Source organism: Pipistrellus hanaki, assembly GCF_964339955.1.
Source record: "Pipistrellus hanaki genome assembly, chromosome: 19".
NCBI classification, from domain to species: Eukaryota; Metazoa; Chordata; class Mammalia; order Chiroptera; family Vespertilionidae; genus Pipistrellus; species Pipistrellus hanaki.
The window spans coordinates 23,097,542-23,120,456 of NC_140521.1; the positions used below are offsets into that span (position 1 = coordinate 23,097,542).

The following is a 22,915-nucleotide window of genomic DNA, read 5'->3' on the forward strand; positions in this document are numbered from 1 at the left end:
AGTGCCCCGTGCCAGGACCTAGGCAGCCCATGGGTCTCGGCAAGTGCAAGAACCAGAATGCTTCTCTCCGCTGCAGCTCTGGGGAGGCGAGGAAGGTGGCCGACAAAGGAGGCACCACCACTTCGGTGACACAGCCCGCCCGCGGCAGCCTCTGCGCTCTGCCTCTTCCTCCTCCCCGCCCGAGTCTCCCTGACCTCCTCGCTCACCAGAGAGGAAGCTCAGCCAGCCTGCATTTCCCAGGACGCAGACTCTGCCCTGCCGCTCACCTGCACCAGGGAGCTCTGCCCAAAGGGACCCTCCGAGTCCAAGGACGCCAGCCTCACCAGCCTCCCATGGCCCTGCAGAGGCCAAGGCGGGCTCTCTCAGCGGCAGTCCAGGCTGCCCCGGCCTGCTGCAGACGAGGACGCGGACGCTCCGAGAGGCGGACGGAGCGGCTTGTCCGAGAGCCGAGCCAGGACCCACCCAGGCCGGCCTCCCGGCTCCCAGCTCAGTGCCTTCGGAGAGCCCGCGCTGCCGTCTCGCCGGCGCGGAGGGCGACCTTCCCCAGGCGCAGGCGGGAAAGGCCAAGCGCTGCAGACAGGACGGGCTTCTCCCCGGCCATCGGGAGTCCCTCCACGTCAGCTGAGTGAGGCGCAGACTCTGCCAACGTCACAAAACCTCCGACAATGACGCGGCCTCGGATGGTCGCTGTGTGGACTGAGCAGGCGGGAGAGAGGATGTGGGAGGAACTGGCTCCTCTGAGCCCTTCAGGCTCCGAGCGGCTGCAGACCGCGGTGCTGGAGCCGCTGCCTTTCTCACCCAGATGCCCGCCCGGTGGCGCCCTCTCTTCCCTGGTGACCAGACGAGACTGGGCAGTTGTTGGCTTCCTTGTGGTTTAAAATCAGGACGTCGTTAGCACAGGGAGCACCCACGAGCTCGGTGACGTGTACGCACTGCCTGCTGGTCCCAATCCCAGCAAGCCTCCCTCCGCCACGGCCCTGCCCTGGGACGGGCCGAGAGGTCGGAGCGCACAGCGCTGGGAGCCAGGCCCTGCCAGCACCGGCCCGGCCGACCCCCGCCCTCCCCCTTATCCCCCCACCACGGCCGCAGGAACCCCACAACGGCCCCAGGAACCCTCACAATGGCACGGTTCAGACAACCAAACGTGTGTGAACAAACCAGAGATGTACCAGCTTTGCTCTAAGTGTCAGAGGTGACCGGCCTCCGGCCAGCCCTCGGGCAGGTCCCAGCAGTCCACTGCTCAGGCCGGAGCCCCGCCGGCACAGGCCTCCACTGATAGCCAAGGGAGGCGGGTCCCACGCCGCCTTCTCCAGCCCTTCGGGGTGCGGGGGAGGGGTGTGTGTGTGTGTGTGTGTGTGTGTGTGTGTGTGAGAGAGAGACCTGGCACGCACAGCTCCGTCTTCTCATCCCTCCGTGCATGACGGAGAGGCTACGGTCTCAGGCCGAAACACCAACAGCCTCTCGTTGTCAGGAGGGGTGCTCAGGCCGTTGCGGGGAGGGACATGGCCGCCTTCCTTCCTTGGCCCTGCAGCGGGGCGCCTCACAGAGCCCCTGGTGAGCCCTCCTTGCCCCCTTGGGCAGGCGGGCCCTTTGTTGGGTGGAGCAGCAGTTAGTGCATGAAGGCCGCAGGCGGGCCCAGGAGGTCCCACAGTCAGACAGGTGCGCGGTCCCGGCAGCCGTCCGGAAAGGCCGGGAGCACGGACGGTCCTGGCCCGCGGCCTCCTCTCCGCTCCGGCGACGGCAGCCCTCTGGACAGTCACCGGGAAGGAGAACGGGCCCGCGGGGCGGCCGTGGGCAGAGCGAGAGTCCACCAGGCCTTCCCATGCCCAGATGCACGGCCCTCTGGCAGACCCAGCCCTCCCAGGGCGGCTGTTCCCGCGAGAGGCTCCTGGGTGCTGTCTTCCTCAGTGAGCAGGTGTCCCGGCAGCCGATGCCGTCGGCTCTGTGCTCCCGTCACCGGCGTCCTTGGGGAGGCCTGCAGCCGGCACTGCCCACACGTGTCCCTCACACCCCGAGGCCCGACAACGTCCAGCCTCTCCGGACAGAGCACGGACAGAGCACGGACAGCACGAAGGGAAGGACCAGCGCCACAGACCCGCCGTGCTGGAGCCACGAACACAGACCTCACAGGATCGGACACTCCGCCCGGCCAGGGGCGATGTGCGGGCAGAGGAAAGGAGGGTTTAGGCACTGAACAGGGACGCTCGGCCCAGGCCCAGCCTGGGGGGAGCCGGAGGAGGGCGGGCGGGGCGGGGCGTTCCCAGCCCTTGTTGGGCGCACACCTGCGCCGGGAGGAGTGCGGGTGGAGGAGGAGCATCCTTCGAACACGGCAGAGCCGCGGGCTGCCCGGCAGCCGCTCCGCCGGCCTGCAGTCCGCGCGGGGCGCACGGAGCGTGGGTGGCGCTGCCGTCCGATGCCTCCTCGGTCCCCAGAGAGCGCCGGAGGCTGCGCGGGGCGGGGCGGGAAGAAGAGCCCCTTGTACGGCGGAGACAAGTCAGGGGGTGAGGGGATGAAGCACCGTAAGCCACGCCCCTGGGCTCCTCTTCACGGGCTTCACTTTGGCTCAAGCTTCCCTCCGCGGAGCCCCACGGCCGGCGAGGGCACGGCGAGGGCAGGGCGGCTGGAGGACGAGGACGGAGCGTCGGGGTGAGGCGGTCCCTGCCCCCCGGCCCCCGCCGGCCACGCAGGAGCCGGGCCGGCTGCTCCCGGGTTCGTAGACGGAGTCTCTTTAAAATCTGTATATAATATATATTTATACTCTGTATGTATATATGTATATATGTATATATTTATAGGTCTATGTACACGTATTGCACACGCCTCCGGCAGCCCTGCTCCTGCCTGTCAGTGGTAGCGGCTCCTCTTCTCTTCGCTCTCGGGGGGGTAGTCTCGGGACCGGATGCCGTTCTGGAGGTTGATGAGGGAGTCCTTCATCTGCAAGACAGCGGCCCCAGCCGGGGTGCCCTCAGCGGGGTGTGCCCTCAGCGGGGTGCCCTCAGCCGGGGTGTCCTCAGCGGGTGTGCCCTCAGCGGGTGTGCCCTCAGCGGGGTGCCCTCAGCGGGTGTGCCCTCAGCGGGGTGCCCTCAGCGGGGTGCCCTCAGCCGGGGTGCCCTCAGCGGGTGTGCCCTCAGCGGGGTGCCCTCAGCCGGGGTGCCCTCAGCGGGGTGTGCCCTCAGCGGGGTGTGCCCTCAGCGGGGTGCCCTCAGCCGGGGTGTCCTCAGCGGGGTGTGCCCTCAGCGGGGTGCCCTCAGCCGGGGTGCCCTCAGCGGGTGTGCCCTCAGCGGGGTGTCCTCAGCGGGTGTGTCCTCAGCGGGGTGCCCTCAGCGGGGTGCCCTCAGCGGGTGTGCCCTCAGCGGGGTGTGCCCTCAGCGGGGTGTGCCCTCAGCGGGGTGCCCTCAGCGGGGTGTGCCCTCAGCCGGGGTGCCCTCAGCGGAGTGTGCCCTCAGCGGGTGTGCCCTCAGTGGGGTGTGCCCTCAGCGGGGTGTCCTCAGCGGGGTGCCCTCAGCCGGGGTGCCCTCAGCGGGGTGCCCTCAGCCGGGGTGTGCCCTCAGCGGGGTGCCCTCAGCGGGGTGCCCTCAGCCGGGGTGCCCTCAGCGGGTGTGCCCTCAGCGGGGTGTCCTCAGCGGGGTGTGCCCTCATCAGCGGGGTGCCCTCAGCGGGGTGCCCTCAGCCGGGGTGCCCTCAGCGGGGTGTGCCCTCAGCGGGGTGTCCTCAGCGGGGGTGTGCCCTCAGCGGGGTGTCCTCAGCGGGGTGCCCTCAGCGGGTGTGCCCTCAGCGGGTGTGCCCTCAGCCGGGGTGCCCTCAGCGGGGTGCCCTCAGCGGGGTGCCCTCAGCCGAGGTGCCCCCAGCGGAGTGCCCTCAGCGGGGTGTGCCCTCAGCGGGGTGCCCCCAGCGGGGTGCCCTCAGCGGGGTGCCCCCAGCGGGGTGCCCTCAGCCGGGGTGCCCTCAGCGGGGTGTGCCCTCAGCGGGGTGTCCTCAGCGGGGGTGTGCCCTCAGCGGGTGTGCCCTCAGCCGGGGTGCCCTCAGCCGGGGTGCCCTCAGCGGGGTGCCCTCAGCGGGGTGCCCCCAGCGGGGTGCCCTCAGCGGGGTGCCCTCAGCCGGGGTGCCCTCAGCCGGGGTGCCCTCAGCGGGGTGCCCTCAGCCGGGGTGCTCTCAGCGGGGTGCCCTGCAGCACCCGCCACGCCCGCCTACCGCGGGGACCCTGCCACGCCCGGGAGCTGCAGGGAGCTGGGCTCCTAAGGCAGGGGCAGCCTCAGGCAGGCAGGGCGCAGCCGATCAGCACCGGGATCGGCACGGGGACCGCCACGCACCCTCCTTCACCCGTGTCTTCGTGACGTGAGGTCTGCGTCACTGAGTTTTAAGAACTCGCTTAAAGCATTCAAGTGCCCTCAGGAGCCCCTGAGCCGCCACTTCTGTGGCCGCTGACTCCTCCCACCGGCCCTGACTGTGTGTCCCCACGGGCCCTGACTGTGCATCCCCGCTCGCCCTGACTGTGAGTCCCCACTGGCCCTGACCATGTGTCTCCACTCGCCCTGACTATGCATCCCCACTGTCCCCACCAGCCCTGACTGTGTGTCCCCACTGGCCCTGACTGTGCGTCCCCACTGTCCCCACCGGCCTGACTGTGCGTCCCCACTGGCCCTGACTGTGCGTCCCACCAGCCCTGACTGTGCGTCCCACCAGCCCTGACTGTGCGTCCCCACTGTCCCCACCGGCCCTGACTGTGCGTCCCCACTGGCCCCGACTGTGCGTCCCCACTGTCCCCACCGGCCCTGTGCGTCCCACTGGCCCTGACTGTGCGTCCCCACTGGTCCTGACCGTGTGTCCCACTGGCCCTGACTGTGCATCCCCACTGGCCCTGACAGTGCATCCCCGCTCGCCCTGACTGTGCGTCCCCACTGTCCCCATCGGCCCTGACTGTGCATCCCACTGGCCCCGACTGTGCGCCCCCACTGTCCCCACCGGCCCCGACTGTGCGTCCTGCCAGTGTCCCCAAACAAGCACTCTACCTTCTCGGCTGTCCTAGTCACTCCCATCGGGGCCCAGAACACACTCAGACCTCCTCTGGCTCACAGTCCTCTCCCCAGGCCCTCACCCTGCTCACTAGCCGGGGGCCACCCCCTTCGCTGGCCTGGTCCTGGGTGCTGAGTGCCGCGTCCCTGATCCTTATTCCCAGGCCACAGAGCAGAGGCGCTCCGGGCTGTATCCACGCCACTGACCTGACGTTCACGGACCCCCAGCCTCCTCAGGACACGGACACGGACACGGACACGCTCACGCTGCTGGGCTGTGACACACTACTTGGCAGCTCCAGCGGCAGAGCCGGAAGCGGCCCTCACACCGCCCACGCACGCTCTCCTCGGCAAGCTGCTCCCGCACACGCCTCGGCGCCCACCTCTCCCGCGCATGGCTCTGGAGTGTGAGGCCCCGTGGCTTCTCTGCCTAACGGACCCTGTCCTTCTCTGGGTCTCTGGTCCTCTGCTTCACAGAACCGAGGGCCCGTCACTGCTCTGAGCTACTTTTTTTTTTTTTTTTTTAAATATTTTTATTGATTTTTAACAGAGAGAAAGGGAGAGAGCTAGAGAGCTAGAAACGTCGATGAGAGAGAAACATCGACCAGCTGCCTCTTGCACACCCCCTACCGGGGATGTGCCCACAACCAACGTACATGCCCTTGACCGGATTCGAACCTGGGACCTTTCAGTCTGCAGACCGACGCTCTACCACTGAGCCAAACCGGCTTTGGCATCTGAGCTACTTTTAAAGGTAATGAAACAAAGCACCTATCCTAACAGTCTACTCCACGCTCCAACCTAAGGGACCCACCCTGAAACAGAATTCTAGGGTTGGAAGAGAACGGGGTCACCTCCCCCATATCTATAATAATAAAAGCATAATATGCAAATTGACCAAGTGTCCGGACAGAATGACCATCCAGAGGACACGCTATGACACGCACTGGTGCTGGCCAGCCAAGGCGGTGCGACGCGATGCGATTGGGCGGGGCCTGCCATTGTCCCGTGATCGCCCGCGGAGGGAGGCCAGGCCACCGGCCAGCGGCGCTACAGCAGGCGGGCGGGCCCCCCCTCTGCGGGGCGATCGGCCACGGGGCTCCCAGACTGTGCAGAGCCCCTCGCAATCCCTAAGGTCCTTACCAAGCACCCCTCCCCCAACACCCCCTCAAGGTGGAGGAAGCTCAGGCCAAGCAGCCATTCCCTGGCTGAGCAGCGTGTCTCTGTAACTCAAAAGGCCAGTGCCTCCGCCTTCCAGCCCAGGCAGGCCTGGGAGTGCCAGCAGGCCGCCCGCTGGCCTCAGCACCTGGGGACGGCCCTGTCTCACCGTCTCCCCTTGTCCTGAGCATGTCTTCAGCCCATCAGCCCTTCCTGACTGTTTACCCTTTTCTGGTTAGAAAAATGCCCCTTAAACGGGCTCCGAAGCGGACCACGGCCCTCTGAACATACAGATGCAGCGAAAGGTGAGGAGGAATTCCGCAGCTGCACTGGAGAGAAGACACGGAACAGCCTCTTTCCAGACTGCCAGGGCCGCCTCGGCCAGTGCCCTGGAGCCGTGTCCGTGTCCGTGTGCGTGTCCGGGGGCGGGGGCACCCCTCAGGGCGAGCTCGGAAGACACGCTCGCCGGGAGCAGCTCTGTGCAGGGGGTTCTCAGATGGCAGGTGGCCACGGGACAGTCTCCTTCCGCCTGCCCTCCGGCTTCCCCCCGGCAAACCCAGCTGCTGATTATCAGGGGACCCCGGGCCTCCGCCGGCTCACGCAGGGATGGCTCAGCGGGGGGACAAAGAGGGCCCGAGAGAGGAAGGACGGGAGGAGGAGCCGTGGCAGCGGCGGCGAGGGCGGCTTCCCCGGACACAGGAGGGGGTCTCCGGAGCCGCGGGGAGGGGCTCACCTGGTCCAGGAGCATCACCGAGGACTTGACGATCTCCCTCCAGCGCTGGAGCTCAGTGTCGTGGTACTTTTGCTGGGACTCTAAGAGCTGGGCCCACTCTGACTGGGACTGGGGCAACCTGTGGGGCGGAAGAGGGGGTCCCCCAGCAGCTGGAGTTACGCTCAGTGGACTGTCCTGTGCTCCCAGACCCCTAAAGGACAAAGAGTCACATCAGAGCGCCCTGCCCTCCGCTCCTCGCCCCTGGCCCGCACCCCGAAGCAGAGCAGACGCTATGGGCGCCCCGGGCCCCGGGCAGGGCGGCTCCCCGGGGACCGGGGCAGGGCGGGGTGGCGAGGGGAGGTACCTTTCCTGGAGCCGCAGGCCCTGCCAGGCAGTGAGGGTCTGGGTGGTGTACTCCAGCGTCCAGAGCTTGTAGAAAAGCATCACGTTAAGGAGGACCAGCAGCACCAGGCTAGGGCAGAGACGGGGAGCCATGAGCGGTAACCTGAGGGAGACGCTCCCCGCTCCCCGAGAGCGGGGACCCGCCCAGGGGCTGCGGTCCCTGGCCAGTGGACCCCCTGAAACCCTGCAGCGAGTGAGAGCAGCAGGGGGATGCAGCGGGGGCAGGGGTAGGGGGTGGGGTGGGGGGAAGAGGGTGGGGGGTATTCTCATCTGGAAAGGTGTGGGTGAGGGCACTGGGAGGAGAGGGGGTCAGATGGAGAGGAGAGAGATGAGGGGATGCAGGAAGCCGCCAGAGCCAGTACCTGAAGCGGATCCTAATGGGAGCAGGGAGGGAAGTGGGGAGCAGGCGGCTAAGAGACCTGTGTGGGAGGAGAGACTGCGCTTATGCGGAGGCAGGGGGCCTGCAGGAGGAGCCGGAAGTGAGGCCTCCGAGCCCCGGAGGAGGGTGCAGGGAGCCCCTGCACCCAGCCTTAGTTTCCAGGGCGATAAGGGGGCTGAGACCCCTTCAGCAGCCACGTCAGCACCAGTAGGCAAAGGCGGAATTTTTTTTTTTTTTTAAGTATATTTTATTGATTTTTTATAGAGAGGAAGGGAGAGGGACAGAGAGCTAGAAACATCGATGAGAGAGAGTCATCAATCAGCTGCCTCTTGCACACCCCCCACTGGGGATATGCCCGCAACCAAGGTACATGCCCTTGACCAGAATCGAACCCGGGACCCTTCAGTCCCCAAGCCGACGCTCTATCCATTGAGCCAAACCGGTCTTGGCCAAAGGCGGAATTTGGGGGAACCCTGGCTCTGCCCCGGGGCCTCCTGACGCTGGCAGAACTGGCCTGAGGGCAGTCTGCCCCTTGCATCTGCCACAGGCCCGAGGGGCCCCCAGGGCCTTCTGGGGTCTCCGGGAGGGTGAGTGCCAGGCTGCAGGGAGAGGGTGGAGCCGGAGGGCCAGGGGAGGGCGGCACCGGGAGGTAAACTCCTCCTGGGCCTCAGGGCTGCCTGGAGGCCCCCTGAGCCGCTCCCGGACAAGGAGACGAAGACTCAGGCGCAGAGCGGCTGCACACCCGGGCTCGCCCCTCCACAGGCCGGCGCTGACCAAGCCTGCCCGCCGCTCAGAGCCAGCTCGCTCTGCGGGACAAGGACGCCTGGGCTGGCCGCTGCGTGGACCAGAGGGCGGCCGGAGCGGCCTGCACCCGGGCCCCCCTACAAGGCGGCATCTCCATTGGAGGAGGAGGTGCAGGCGCCGCAGGGAGGAGGTGGGCGGTGGGAAGACACAGGAGCAGACGGACCAGACCACAAGAAAGCAAGCCTGTGCCGTGCCTTCGACCTCACAAACTACAGGAGTGTGTACGCGTGTGCATGTGTGTGTACATGTGTGCACGTGTGTGCATGTCAGTGGCTGAACTTCTCACTCGTGCTTCCCACTGGCACCTGCCAATCCCCGAGGCTCTCGGTGGAGTTCTCAGGCTTCCAGTCCCTCAGACCCAGTTCCTGCCGCATGCCAGCGGCCGGCCTGCACCCCCTCTGGCGGAGCTGCACCGGCTGGGCAGTGCCCGGGGCTGTGCTCAGTGAGGCTCAGAGTGCTCTCAGCAGACAGGGAGGTGGACGGGCAGGCGTGCGGGCCACCTGGCTGTTCCAGTCCATCCGCAGCACGCTGCCTGCAGACCCCGCCGCTGCCCACGGAGGCCACGCCGCCGCCGCCCATGGAGGCCACGCCGGCGCCGCCCACGGAGGCCGATGGCTGTGCAGTGGCGAAGCCCGGAGCCCCGACGCCAGCCACACAGTCTGTGGGGCGAGTGGGCCGTCTCCCCTCACACAGCGCCCTGTCCCCGTGCAGACCGAGGTCACCCAGAACCTCCCTGTGGCTGCTTTCCATCTACAAACCCAGTGTCGGAGCCTCGGTTCCCACGGCCGCGCGGGGAGCTGCAGAGTGCTGACGCTGAGTCCATCTTACTGGCTTTCCGCTGCCTTAGTATTTACTGTGGTGAAACATCTTGGCCCCATTCTTAGGCCCCATCCAGAAGAATTCCCCGTCTACATTCTCTTTCCGGGGTGTTCTTATGGGAAAAGTGCCGGCTATGAATGTTAGAATAACTTCTTTAACCCAGACCCGTCTCGGCCCATGGCTCCTGGCCTGCTGGTCCCCGGTCTGTCCTCACCCCCTCTCTCTCTCCGGTGATCTCAGCCACACCACAGGGGCTCCGGGGCGTCCGGACGGGCGGACACCTCTCACCGGCTCCAGATTCCTGTTAGTGACACCCCATCCACAGACAGGGGAGCCACAGGCCTGCCCTACCCCCGGTCACTGGCACCCGTCCTCTTGCCACCCCCCTGTGGCCCCCCTCCTGGCCTCTCGCCCCCGGCCTCTCCTCTGGTTCAGGCATCCCAGTGCCACCCGAGGGGCCAGCTTTTCCAAATGCCAATCCCACCCGTTCCCGGGCTTCTTCCCGCGTCTCCTGAGGGCGGGGCTGGGTCCTAGTGCCTGCTGAAGCGCTGGTGGAGCGGCCTCTGCTGCACCCCCTCCCCCACCTCACGGCGCCCCACACCTCACAGCGCTGCCAGCAGGAAGGGCCGGCCAGGCGGCTGCCAGGGAGGAGCTGCCTGCTCTCACCGCCCGCCCGCCCGCCCGCCCGCCCGGCTGCTCCTGCTCCAGCCGGTCCGGAGGCCTGGCCTTGGCATCCAATAGCATGCTTGCCCCCTCCGGCTTCCCTGCTGCCCGCTAACGGCCCCCAGCCCAGCGCCCTCCGGTGCCAACTACCAAGCCACCGTCTCAGGGCGCATGGCAGTTAGTACAGACCGCTCCCTTCCTGGGCTGCGTTGGTGTTGCTCGGCCACCCCCTGCCAGCGTGTGGGCCCCGGGCACGGTCTGACTCCCGGCACAGCGCAGACACCAGGCCTCTCCCAGCAGGGAGGGCTCCGAGCGTGCTCGGGGCAGTCCCTGTGAGAGTCTCGGCCAGGCTGTGGCAGCTGTGAGTTTCCTCTCTGCAGCACCCCTGGGACTGAGTCCCAGAGGCCCTGGTGCCTCCTGGAGGCCTGGCACAGAGTAACCCACGGAGAAGCAGCCAAGGCCAGAGATGACAGACAGAGACTGATCAGCAGAGGCAAGAGGACAGAACCTCAGGGCATCAGGAGCACGTGGGGCTGGGGGCTGGGGGAGAGGAGGCATCGGGGCTGGAGAAGAGGGGGCAGTAGAGCAGGGGGGAGAGGGGGAGGGGACAGTAGAGCAGGGGAGAGGGGGGAGAGGGAGAGGGGAAAGGGGGAGAGGGGGGAGAGGGACTGGGAGAGAGGGGACAGTGGGGCAGGGGGAGAGGAGGCAGGGGGAGAGGAGGCTGTGGGGCTGGAGAAGAGGGGGCAGTAGAGCAGGGGGGAGAGGGGGAGGGGACAGTAGAGCAGGGGAGAGGGGGGAGAGGGAGAGGGGAAAGGGGGAGAGGGGGGAGAGGGACTGGGAGAGAGGGGACAGTAGAGCAGGGAGGAGAGGGGGCAGAGGAGCAGGGGGGAGAGGGAGTAAGGAGAGAGGGGGTAGTGGGGCAGGGGGGAGAGGAGGCGGCCGTGGGGAGGGGACAGTGGAGCTCGGGGAGAGGGGGCAGTGGGCAGGGGGAGAGGGGGCAGTGGGCAGGGGGAGAGGGGGCAGGGGGAGAGAGGGGGCAGTGGGCAGGGAGAGAGGGGGCAGGGGGCAGGGGGAGAGGGGCCGTGGGCAGGGCGGGGCCTGGGATCCTTACACACAGCTGATAACCAGCAGCAGCTTGGACACGCTCTGCAGGTGGAAAGCGCTGGGCATGTCCTCGGGGATGTGCCATGTCTGCGTGGACCCTGCGGGAGACAGAGGCCGCCACCGTCCCCACCGTCCCCACCGTCCCCACCGCTGAGCAGACACTGGCCGCGCCAGAACCCGGGGTGACAGACAGGAGCCTCGTGTGCTGCTGTGGCAACAGCGCTATCCTGTCCCCGGAGGGTCATGGCGGGTCAGGCACTGTGAGTGTTCAAGTCACTGAGTAAACGAGAAACTCCGACACGTGCGCCGTGAGGACACGCAGGGAGGACGGGGGACACGCAGGGAGGACGGGGACACGCAGGGAGGACGGGGGACACGCAGGGAGGACGGGGGACACGCAGGGAGGACGGGGGACACGCAGGGAGGACGGGGGACACGCAGGGAGGACGGGGGACACGCAGGGAGGACGGGGACACGCAGGGAGGACACGCAGGGAGGACGGGGACACGCAGGGAGGACGGGGACACGCAGGGAGGACGGGGACACGCAGGGAGGACGGGGGACACGCAGGGAGGACGGGGACACGCGGGGAGGACGGGGGACACGCAGCGAGGACGGGGGACACGCAGGGAGGACGGGGACACGCGGGGAGGACGGGGGACACGCAGGGAGGACGGGCAACACGCAGGGAGGACGGGGGACACGCAGGGAGGACACGCAGGGAGGACGGGGGACACGCAGGGATGACGGGGGACACGCAGGGAGGACGGGGACACGCAGGGAGGACGGGGGACACGCGGGGAGGACGGGGACACGCAGGGAGGACGGGGACACGCAGGGAGGACGGGGACACGCAGGGAGGACGGGGACACGCAGGGAGGACACGCAGGGAGGACGGGGACACGCAGGGAGGACGGGGACACGCAGGGAGGACGGGGGACACGCAGGGAGGACGGGGGACACGCAGGGAGGACGGGGACACGCAGGGAGGACGGGGACACGCAGGGAGGACGGGGACACGCAGGGAGGACACGCAGGGAGGACGGGGGACACGCAGGGAGGACGGGGGACACGCGGGGAGGACGGGGGACACGCAGGGAGGACGGGGACACGCAGGGAGGACACGCAGGGAGGACGGGGGACACGCAGGGAGGACGGGGGACACGCAGGGAGGACGGGGACACGCAGGGAGGACGGGGGACACGCAGGGAGGACGGGGACACGCAGGGAGGACGGGGGACACGCAGGGAGGACGGGGGACATGCAGGGAGGACGGGGGACACGCAGCGAGGACGGGGGACACGCAGGGAGGACGGGGACACGCGGGGAGGACGGGGGACACGCAGCGAGGACGGGGGACACGCAGGGAGGACGGGGGACACGCAGGGAGGACGGGGACACGCAGGGAGGACGGGGGACACGCGGGGAGGACGGGGACACGCAGGGAGGACGGGGGACACGCGGGGAGGACGGGGGACACGCGGGGAGGACACGCAGGGAGGACGGGGACACGCAGGGAGGACGGGGGACACGCGGGGAGGACGGGGGACACGCGGGGAGGACACGCAGGGAGGACGGGGACACGCAGGGAGGACGGGGGACACGCGGGGAGGACGGGGGACACGCAGCGAGGACGGGGGACACGCAGGGAGGACGGGGACACGCAGGGAGGACGGGGGACACGCGGGGAGGACGGGGACACGCGGGGAGGACGGGGACACGCAGGGAGGACACGCAGGGAGGACGGGGACACGCAGGGAGGACGGGGACACGCAGGGAGGACGGGGACACACAGGGAGGACACGCAGGGAGGACGGGGAACACGCAGGGAGGACGGGGACACGCAGGGAGGACGGGGGACATGCAGGGAGGACGGGCAACACGCAGGGAGGACGGGGGACACGCAGGGAGGACACGCAGGGAGGACGGGGACACGCAGGGAGGACACGCAGGGAGGACGGGGACACGCAGGGAGGACGGGGGACACGCAGGGAGGACGGGGGACACGCAGGGAGGACGGGGGACACGCAGGGAGGACGGGGGACACGCAGGGAGGACGGGGGACACGCGGGGAGGACGGGGACACGCAGGGAGGATGGGGGACACGCAGGGAGGACGGGGGACACGCAGGGAGGACGGGGACACGCAGGGAGGACACGCAGGGAGGACGGGGACACGCAGGGAGGACGGGGGACACGCAGGGAGGACGGGGACACGCAGGGAGGACACGCAGGGAGGACGGGGACACGCAGGGAGGACGGGGACACGCAGGGAGGACGGGGGACACGCAGGGAGGACGGGGAACACGCAGCGAGGACGGGGGACACGCAGGGAGGACGGGGAACACGCAGGGAGGACGGGGACACGCAGGGAGGACGGGGGACACGCAGGGAGGACGGGGGACACGCAGCGAGGACGGGGGACACGCAGGGAGGACGGGGGACACGCAGGGAGGACGGGGACACGCAGGGAGGACGGGGGACACGCAGGGAGGACGGGGGACACGCAGGGAAGACGGGGAACACGCAGGGAGGACGGGGGACACGCAGGGAGGACGGGGGACACGCAGGGAGGACGGGGGACACGCAGCGAGGACGGGGGACACGCAGGGAGGACGGGGGACACGCAGGGAGGACGGGGACACGCAGGGAGGACGGGGAACACGCAGGGAGGACGGGGGACACGCGGGGAGGACGGGGGACACGCAGGGAGGACGGGGACACGCGGGGAGGACGGGGGACACGCAGGGAGGACGGGGGACACGCAGGGAGGACGGGGGACACGCGGGGAGGACGGGGGACACGCGGGGAGGACGGGGGACACGCAGGGAGGACGGGGGACACGCAGGGAGGACGGGGGACACGCAGGGAGGACGGGGACACGCGGGGAGGACGGGGGACACGCAGGGAGGACGGGGACACGCGGGGAGGACGGGGGACACGCAGGGAGGACACGCAGGGAGGACGGGGGACACGCAGGGAGGACGGGGGACACGCGGGGAGGACGGGGGACACGCGGGGAGGACGGGGGACACGCAGGGAGGACGGGGACACGCAGGGAGGACGGGGACACGCGGGGAGGACGGGGACACGCGGGGAGGACGGGGGACACGCAGGGAGGACGGGGACACGCAGGGAGGACGGGGGACACGCAGGGAGGACACGCAGGGAGGACGGGGGACACGCAGGGAGGACGGGGGACACGCGGGGAGGACGGGGGACACGCGGGGAGGACGGGGGACACGCAGGGAGGACGGGGACACGCAGGGAGGACGGGGACACGCGGGGAGGACGGGGACACGCGGGGAGGACGGGGGACACGCAGGGAGGACGGGGACACGCGGGGAGGACGGGGGACACGCAGGGAGGACACGCAGGGAGGACGGGGGACACGCAGGGAGGACGGGGGACACGCAGGGAGGACACGCAGGGAGGACGGGGGACACGCAGCGAGGACGGGGGACACGCGGGGAGGACGGGGGACACGCAGGGAGGACGGGGGACACGCGGGGAGGACGGGGGACACGCAGGGAGGACACGCAGGGAGGACGGGGGACACGCAGGGAGGACACGCAGGGAGGACGGGGGACACGCAGGGAGGACGGGGACACGCAGGGAGGACGGGGACACGCAGGGAGGACGGGGACACGCAGGGAGGACACGCAGGGAGGACACGCGGGGAGGACGGGGGACACGCAGGGAGGACGGGGGACACGCAGGGAGGACGGGGACACGCAGGGAGGACGGGGGACACGCAGGGAGGACGGGGACACGCAGGGAGGACGGGGACACGCGGGGAGGACGGGGGACACGCAGGGAGGACGGGGGACACGCAGGGAGGACGGGGACACGCAGGGAGGACGGGGGACACGCAGGGAGGACGGGGACACGCAGGGAGGACACGCAGGGAGGACACGCGGGGAGGACGGGGGACACGCAGGGAGGACGGGGGACACGCAGGGAGGACGGGGGACACGCAGGGAGGACGGGGACACGCAGGGAGGACGGGGACACGCGGGGAGGACGGGGACACGCGGGGAGGACGGGGGACACGCAGGGAGGACGGGGACACGCAGGGAGGACGGGGGACACGCAGGGAGGACGGGGGACACGCAGGGAGGACGGGGACACGCAGGGAGGACGGGGACACGCGGGGAGGACGGGGACACGCGGGGAGGACGGGGGACACGCAGGGAGGACGGGGACACGCGGGGAGGACGGGGGACACGCAGGGAGGACGGGGGACACGCAGGGAGGACGGGGGACACGCAGGGAGGACGGGGGACACGCAGGGAGGACGGGGACACGCAGGGAGGACGGGGGACACGCGGGGAGGACGGGGGACACGCGGGGAGGACGGGGGACACGCGGGGAGGACGGGGGACACGCGGGAGGACGGGGGACACGCAGGGAGGATGGGGGACACGCAGGGAGGACGGGGACACGCAGGGAGGATGGGGGACACGCAGGGAGGACGGGGGACACGCAGGGAGGACGGGGACACGCAGGGAGGACACGCAGGGAGGACGGGGGACACGCAGGGAGGATGGGGGACACGCAGGGAGGACGGGGGACACGCAGGGAGGACACGCAGGGAGGACGGGGGACACGCAGGGAGGACGGGGGACACGCAGGGAGGACGGGGGACACGCAGGGAGGACGGGGGACACGCAGGGAGGACGGGGACACGCAGGGAGGACGGGGACACGCAGGGAGGACGGGGACACGCGGGGAGGACGGGGACACGCAGGGAGGACTGGGGACACGCAGGGAGGACGGGGACACGCAGGGAGGACGGGGACACGCAGGGAGGACGGGGACACGCGGGGAGGACGGGGACACGCGGGGAGGACGGGGACACGCAGGGAGGACGGGGGACACGCAGGGAGGACGGGGGACACGCAGCGAGGACGGGGACACGCAGGGAGGACGGCGGACAGGCAGGGAGGACGGGGACACGCAGGGAGGACTGGGGACACGCAGGGAGGACGGGGACACGCAGGGAGGACGGGGACACGCAGGGAGGACGGGGACACGCAGGGAGGACGGGGACCTCCAGCGTGGCCGGGACAGGCGCCTTCAGCTCGTTCCCACGGCCACGCCGCACCGTAGCTGGCTCGGTGGGTGCCAGTCCGCACCCTCACGTAGAGCACAGCCTGGGCTGGAGGGAGGTGGCTGCTGCCCACGCTGCCAGCTCCTGCCCCCCGCCCCCCCTGAGGACCCGGGGGTGGGGCGCCGTGCGGAAGCCCTGCTTGGGGGCTCTGAGGCTCTCACAGCGCAGTCTCCGTGCCGGGGAAGACCAGCCGTGTGCACGGCAATGGGTGAGGGGACACAGCAGGGGCGTCTGCCACCCGGTGGGGCGGGTCCTCGGAGCCCACGTCAGCCGCGTGCCGGGTGGCCTGGGCCCTGGACATTGGCCGGGAGGTAGTTTCTCTCTGGGCTGAGCTCTGCCCGGGCATTTCCCGACCACGTGGGAGCTGCACACACGAGTCTGTCGGGTGCGTGTGGCACTCAGGCAGGTGGAGGCACCACCAAAGGCAGCTCTGTCCACAATGCACATGCGTGGGCCAGCAGGGGCTGGGAACTGACAGGGCAATGGTGGCAGGAGGGCACAGAGCCTTAGATTCAACCACTCCATGCAAATGTCACAGAATCTCCATGCACGAGCACGCATGCAGGCACACACACAGGTGCATGCACAGGCACACACACACATGCACAGGCCATGCACATAGGTGCACACACATGCACAGGTACACACAGGCGCACACAGGTGCAGGCACAGGCATGCACACACAGGCACACACAGGTGCACACACAGGCATGCACACACAGGCACACACAGGCGCACGCACAGGCACGCACACACAGGCACACACAGGTGCACTCACACACACACAGGTGCACGCACACACACAGGCACACGCACAGGCACACACAGGTGCACGCACACACACAGGCACACACACACAGGCACACACAGGTGCACGCACACACACACAGGCACACGCACAGGCACACACAGGTGCACGCACACACACAGGCACACACACAGGCACACACAGGTGCACGCACACACACAGGCACACACAGGCACGCACACACAGGCACACACAGGCACACAGGTGCACGCACACACACACAGGCACACACAGGTGCATGCACGCACACACAGACACACACACAGGCACACACAGGTGCACCCACAGGCACAGGCCGGCCGCGCCCACCTGCCACGTGCTTGGCGCGCCGGCCCACGTCCTCGTCGGTGGGCGTGGTGACGGGGCTCAGCACCTCCTCCAGGTGAGGGCCCCGCAGGTGGGTGTGGGGGCGCTTCCTCCGCCGCACGGCCGGGGCCTTGCCCGCCTTCTCCTTGGGGGGCTGTCGGTGCATCTCGGCCAGGGAGGCGCTCTCCATCTTGGCCAGCTCGCTCTCTGCCAGGACAGAGCCGTCAGCGGTGCCCGCCCCCCGCCCCCGCCCCCGTTCCCGCCGCCACTGTCTGCGCCCAGCAAGGCCTCCGAAGGAAGCTCCTCCGATCCTGTCCTCTGGGTGTGGACCCGCCGGGGCCTGCAGGGCCCAGCCCCGCCCTCTTCTGGCTCGTCCAGCGCCACGTGGCCACGGCTCCCACACCCGCACCTCGGGGGCACAGCGTAGGGCACCGCCCTCCCCCGGGCCCGCACACGCTTCCCGTGCCAGCACCCTCCCTGTGCCAGGCCTGGGCGCCTGCGGGTCCCAGGCCCGGGCCACGCACAGGAGCAGGCGGCGGTGGGAAAGGGCAGGTGCTCACACACGGGCCGCACTGGCACGCACTCCGGGGCCTCCCCCGGCCTCCCCCCGCCTCCCTGCAGCTGGAGCGCGGCCGCTCACCCAGGTGCCGGAAGTAGTCCTCCAGGCCGCTCCAGAAGTTCTTCTCGATGAACGTCTTCACCAGCCCCCAGGGCTGCTTGCGGTAGCGCAGCTCCGTGGAGACCCTGCGGCAGGCCAGGTGGGGTCAGGCTTCCTGGGAAGGTTGGCTGGCCCAGGTTCTAGTGGTGCCCGCACCATCACCCTGGCCACCCTCTGGCACCCGCACCATCACCTCGGCCACCCTCCGGCACCCGCACCATCACCCCAGCCACCCTCCGGCACCCGCACCATCACCCCAGCCACCCTCTGCGGTCAGCGGCACCAGGGTGCAGCCTCGCTTTTGCAGGAGCCACGCTGAGCGTCAGGTGTTGGCAGACCAAGATTAGCAAGGCTCCAACCTGGGCCCAGAGGGCTTTCATGCTGCCTCAGCCTCCAGGGGCACCCGAGGGTGCCCAGCAGCCTGCCAGCATGGCCAGCTCTCCTCCCCGGGCTCTGCGTCCTCACTTCTCCTGGGGGGGCACCGGCCGCTGCGCAGCCCCCTCCACCTCCGCTCACCCCCAGGCAGCCTCTCGCAGCCGGCCTGCGCCTCCCAGCTCACCCTCCTCTGCCCCCCTCCCTGCCAGCTGTGCTGCTCGGGCTGCCTGCCTGCCCGGCTGCCCCTCAGGGAGCCTGCAGTGAGCGGCTGCTGCAGCCATGGCCGCCTACCACCTGCTCACTGCGCTGGGACCCTCTGGAGTGTTCTATCTGGGGAACATGCTACCACGGCGAGAACCGCACGGAAAGAACAGCCATTCAGAAGCTTCTCTGAGGAGGCCGGAGTGGAGAACCCGGACACTGTGGGGAGGGGGGCAGGAGAGCAAAGGGAGGAGGGAAGTGGAGGGGAGGAGGCGGAGGGGGAGGAGGACGGAGGCGGCGGGGGAGGAGGAGAATGGCATGTGCACGCTGAGGGTGCCGGTCTGTACCGGTCTGTGTCGGCTGGAGCAGGTGGTGCCCCGTGGAAGGAGCCAGGGTGCTGGTCTCAGGCTCACGGGGATCTGGCTCTTGGTGAAACTCCTTCACTTACAGCCCTTGTTATTCATTGAACAGGGGAACGAGCCCACCTCCTCGGGCCGTCCTAAAGAATACGCTGTGGAGACAGCACTCTGTGAACCACAGGCCCGGGCAGCAGCTGTGAGCGCTGCGCCAGAGACACGCCCCGCGTGGCGGGCACGGCCCTCAGGACAGAGGCTGGGAGGCACCGGAAAGAAGGTGGGAGCAGGACGGCCTGCAGGGCCATCTCCCTCCTTCTCACCCCCCCCTTCCTCGGGAGCCAATGAGTGTCCTTCCAGAAACCTCCGCGGCGCCGGGCGCACCTGAGCCGGCTCTTGTTGCGGGCCACGCGGGTGAGCGTGTAGCGGTTGAGGGTGTAGAAGTAGTCGTGGTAGGGCACGTCGTGGGTCAGCACCTCGGCGTCCACCACGTAGCACTCGCTCTCCTGGCTCGCCTGGTACATGGTCTGCGGGGAGGGGACACGCTGCCGAGGAGCAGCATGGGGAGGGCCCGCCCCGCCCTCGGCTCCCGCCGGCCCCCGTGTCCCAGGAGGACCCGAGCCGCGGAGACGCGGTCTCTGAGCAGTGACCGCACCCGCCGCCCGCACACCTGGCTCCCCCGCCCCGGGACAGCCCGCCCCGCCTGCACACCTGGCTCCCCCCCCCCCCCCCGCCCTGGGACAGCCCGCCCCGCCTGCACACCTGGGTCCCCCGCCCCGGGTCAGAGCCCACCCCGCCAGCCCGCCGCACCTGGGTCTCCCGGACGGTGGCCGTTTTGGGAGCCAGCGGTTGGTGAGGTTGATGGTGTAAAGGATCAGGCGGCTCTGGTCCCCGTTCTCTTCCTTCTTCCAGGGATGGAAGACGATGTCTGGGGAGGGAGAGCCTGGGGTGAGGAGGGAAAGGGGTGCCCCCCAGCGGCTCTCCCTCCAGGGAACTTCTCTTGACCCCACTGAACCGCTGGCCTCCGCGAGGAAGCCACGGGCCGGGGGGCCGGGAGGAGGGAGCCGGGCAGAAAGAGGCTCATTGTGCCATCGCCGAGGCTGTGCCCCGGCTCCGCACCCTGACTTCCAGGATGGAGGGCAGGAGGTCTCGGGCCGCCCCACAGGGAGGCTGGCAACACTGGCCGGCCTGAGCCAAGGGCCTGGGACCTGGGAACAGGCTCTCCTCCGGCCATGCCCCCCGTGCCCTCCCCTCCGGCAGCAGGCTGCCTGGGCTCAGCAGCTCTGTGGGCCAGGACGGGGCACAGGGAGGAGACAGGAGCAGGCAGGCATGAAGCATGGCCTCGGGACTCCTGGGTTCGAGGCCTGGCTCAGCCTGGGAAGGTCCTAACAGCCCGAGTCCCTGTCTCGAGGGCACAGTGAGGACCACAACACGCAGGCCCGTGTGAGCATGGGATGGTAATGCAGCGTGCTCTTGACCAGGTGCCCTGTGTGGCCTTGACCTCTGCGAGCCCTTGGGCCGGGCACCTGGTGGGCGAGCCCACCCTGCAGCCCTGGGCGGGAGGGCAGAGCCCTGTGGGCGAGTGGCCTGGGGAGGAAGTGCTGGGAGAGAGGAGAGGGTGGTGCTGGGGAGAGAGGGGAGGGTGGTGGGGGAGAGGGGAGGGAGGTGGGGGAGAGAGGAGAGGGTGGTGCTGGGGAGAGAGGGGAGGGTGGTGCTGGGGAGAGAGGGGAGGGGGGTGGTGAGGAGAGAGGAGAGGGTGGTGATGGGAGAGAGGAGAGGGGGGTGGTAGGGAGAGAGGAGGGTGGTGCTAGGGAGAGAGGGGAGGGTGGTGGGGAAAGGGGAGGGAGGAGGGGGAGAGAGGAGAGGGTGGTGCTGGGGAGAGAGGAGAGGGTGGTGCTGGGGAGAGAGGGGAGGGGGGTGGTGAGGAGAGAGGAGAGGGTGGTGATGGGGAGAGAGGAGAGGGGGGTGGTGGGGAGAGAGGAGGGTGGTGCTAGGGAGAGAGGAGAGGGTGATGGTGGGGAGAGGGGAGGGTGGTGAGGAGAGAGGGGAGGGTGGTGGTGGGGAGAGAGGGGAGGGTGGTGGTGGGGAGAGAGGGGAGGGTGGTGGGGAGAGAGGAGAGGGTGGTGGGGAGAGAGGGGAGGGTGGTGGTGGGGAGAGAGGGGAGGGTGGTGGGGAGAGAGGGGAGGGTGGTGGTGGGGAGAGAGGGGAGGGTGGTGGTGGGGAGAGAGGGGAGGGTGGTGGTGGGGAGAGAGGGGAGGGTGGTGTGGAGAGAGGGGAGGGTGGTGGTGGGGAGAGAGGGGAGGGTGGTGGGGAGAGAGGGGAGGGTGGTGGTGGGGAGAGAGGGGAGGGTGGTGTGGAGAGAGGGGAGGGTGGTGGTGGGGAGAGAGGGGAGGGTGGTGGGGAGAGAGGGGAGGGTGGTGGTGGGGAGAGAGGGGAGGGTGGTGTGGAGAGAGGGAGGGTGGTGGGGAGAGAGGGGAGGGTGGTGAGGAGAGAGGGGAGGGTGGTGGTGGGGAGAGAGGAGGGTGGTGGTGGGGAGAGAGGAGGGTGGTGGTGAGAGAGGGGAGGGTGGTGTGGAGAGAGGGGAGGGTGGTGTGGAGAGGGATGGGAGGGGTGGTGGTGGGAGAGAGGGAGGGTGGTGGGGAGAGAGGGGAGGGTGGTGGTGGGGAGAGAGGGGAGGGTGGTGGGGAGAGAGGGAGGGTGGTGGTGGGGAGAGAGGGGAGGGTGGTGGGGAGAGAGGGGAGGGTGGTGGTGGGAGAGAGGGAGGGTGGTGGGGAGAGAGGGGAGGGTGGTGGGGAGAGAGGGGAGGGTGGGTGGGGGAGAGGAGGGTGGTGGGGAGAGAGGGGAGGGTGGTGGTGGGGAGAGAGGGGAGGGTGGTGGTGGGAGGGCATGCCACCGGCCGGGAGAGGCACCTGAGAAGCGCCGCTGCTCCATGAAGTCCCGCTGGAAGGGCGAGTCGGTGAACAGCAGGTCGTAGAGCTTGTCCACGCTGAAGTTGAAGATCTCATTCACGTACTGCCGGCCGCTCAGGTCCTCGTAGAAGGCCTGGACCTCCCTGCGGGGGGGGACGGGAGCGTGAGGGCGGTGGGGGCCACGGGCCTGTCCGCCGGGGCGAGGAGCCTGTGGCGGGGGCGCCGACGCCTCCGTCCCGGCACACACACCACTCCCTCCGATGCCAGTCCGTTCACCCAGCCCTTAGGAGGGTTGGGGATGCACCCTTCGCTTTCACACTTCACGCTCCCTCACAAAGGTCATCTCCGACTAGAACCTGACACCTGGCTCCTTCCCGGGCTGGCAGGGCCCGGAGGACCGGCCATCGCGTCTGCACGCTGGCCAATGGCACGGCCACGGAATGGCACGGCCACGGAATGGCACGGCCACGGCAGAGGTGCTCAGAGCCGACCCCCCTGCAGCCATCCGTTCGTGTAGGTGTCTGAGCCGGCTCAGCAGGCCGTGATCGCTAGCTCCTCTCCTTCCATCAGCAGCAAGTCTGCACGATTTCAATCACTTTCTTTCTTTCTTTCATTCATTCATTCATTTTTAAGAGAGGAAGGGGGAGGGAGAGATGGAAACGTCAATGATGAGAGAGAATCCTTGATCCGCTGCCTCCTGCACCCCCCCTCCACCCCCTTACTGGGATGGAGCCTGCACCCGGGCCTGAGTGCCACCAGGGATCGAACTGTGACCTGGTCCCCAGGTTGACGCTCAGCCTCTGAGCCCCGGCAGGTGGGCGGTAACTTTAAACACCTGGAGTTCCCGTCTGCTCCAGGAGAACGTGGCTGAGGGTACAAGGCCTGGGTGCCCGTAGCCATGACTGCGCCTGCAGGGCTGATGTATGGGCTCAAGTGCCCGGAGACCCTGAGGGGCCAGGGAGGAGCTCAGGGGCACCCCAAAGGTCAGTATGGGAGAGAGCATCTACTGTCAGTTTATACCAACGGCCCCTGTCACGGTGCATTCACCGGGCCCGCCCCCGGGACGGGGGTGGGGGACCAGGCACCGGAGAGAAGGCCACAGGGGTGAGGAACCAGGCACCAGAGAGGCCACGGGGGCGG

The 22,915-nt window shown here is 69.1% G+C and overlaps 1 protein-coding gene across 1 annotated transcript in view; it reads right to left on the reverse strand.

Moving 5' to 3' along the window:
* Positions 1–1,510: 1,510 nt before the first annotated feature.
* Positions 1,511–22,915, reverse strand: part of GRAMD1B (GRAM domain containing 1B) — a 173,001-nt gene continuing 151,596 nt past the window's right edge. Inside the window, 11 exon segments of the mRNA XM_084868426.1 lie at positions 1,511–2,934; positions 6,904–7,021; positions 7,247–7,354; positions 7,647–7,703; positions 11,061–11,151; positions 17,283–17,486; positions 17,920–18,023; positions 19,251–19,393; positions 19,677–19,717; positions 19,720–19,794; positions 21,776–21,918. Coding sequence (XP_084724552.1) covers positions 2,845–2,934; positions 6,904–7,021; positions 7,247–7,354; positions 7,647–7,703; positions 11,061–11,151; positions 17,283–17,486; positions 17,920–18,023; positions 19,251–19,393; positions 19,677–19,717; positions 19,720–19,794; positions 21,776–21,918 — 1,174 coding nt within the window. The 3' untranslated portion in view covers positions 1,511–2,844.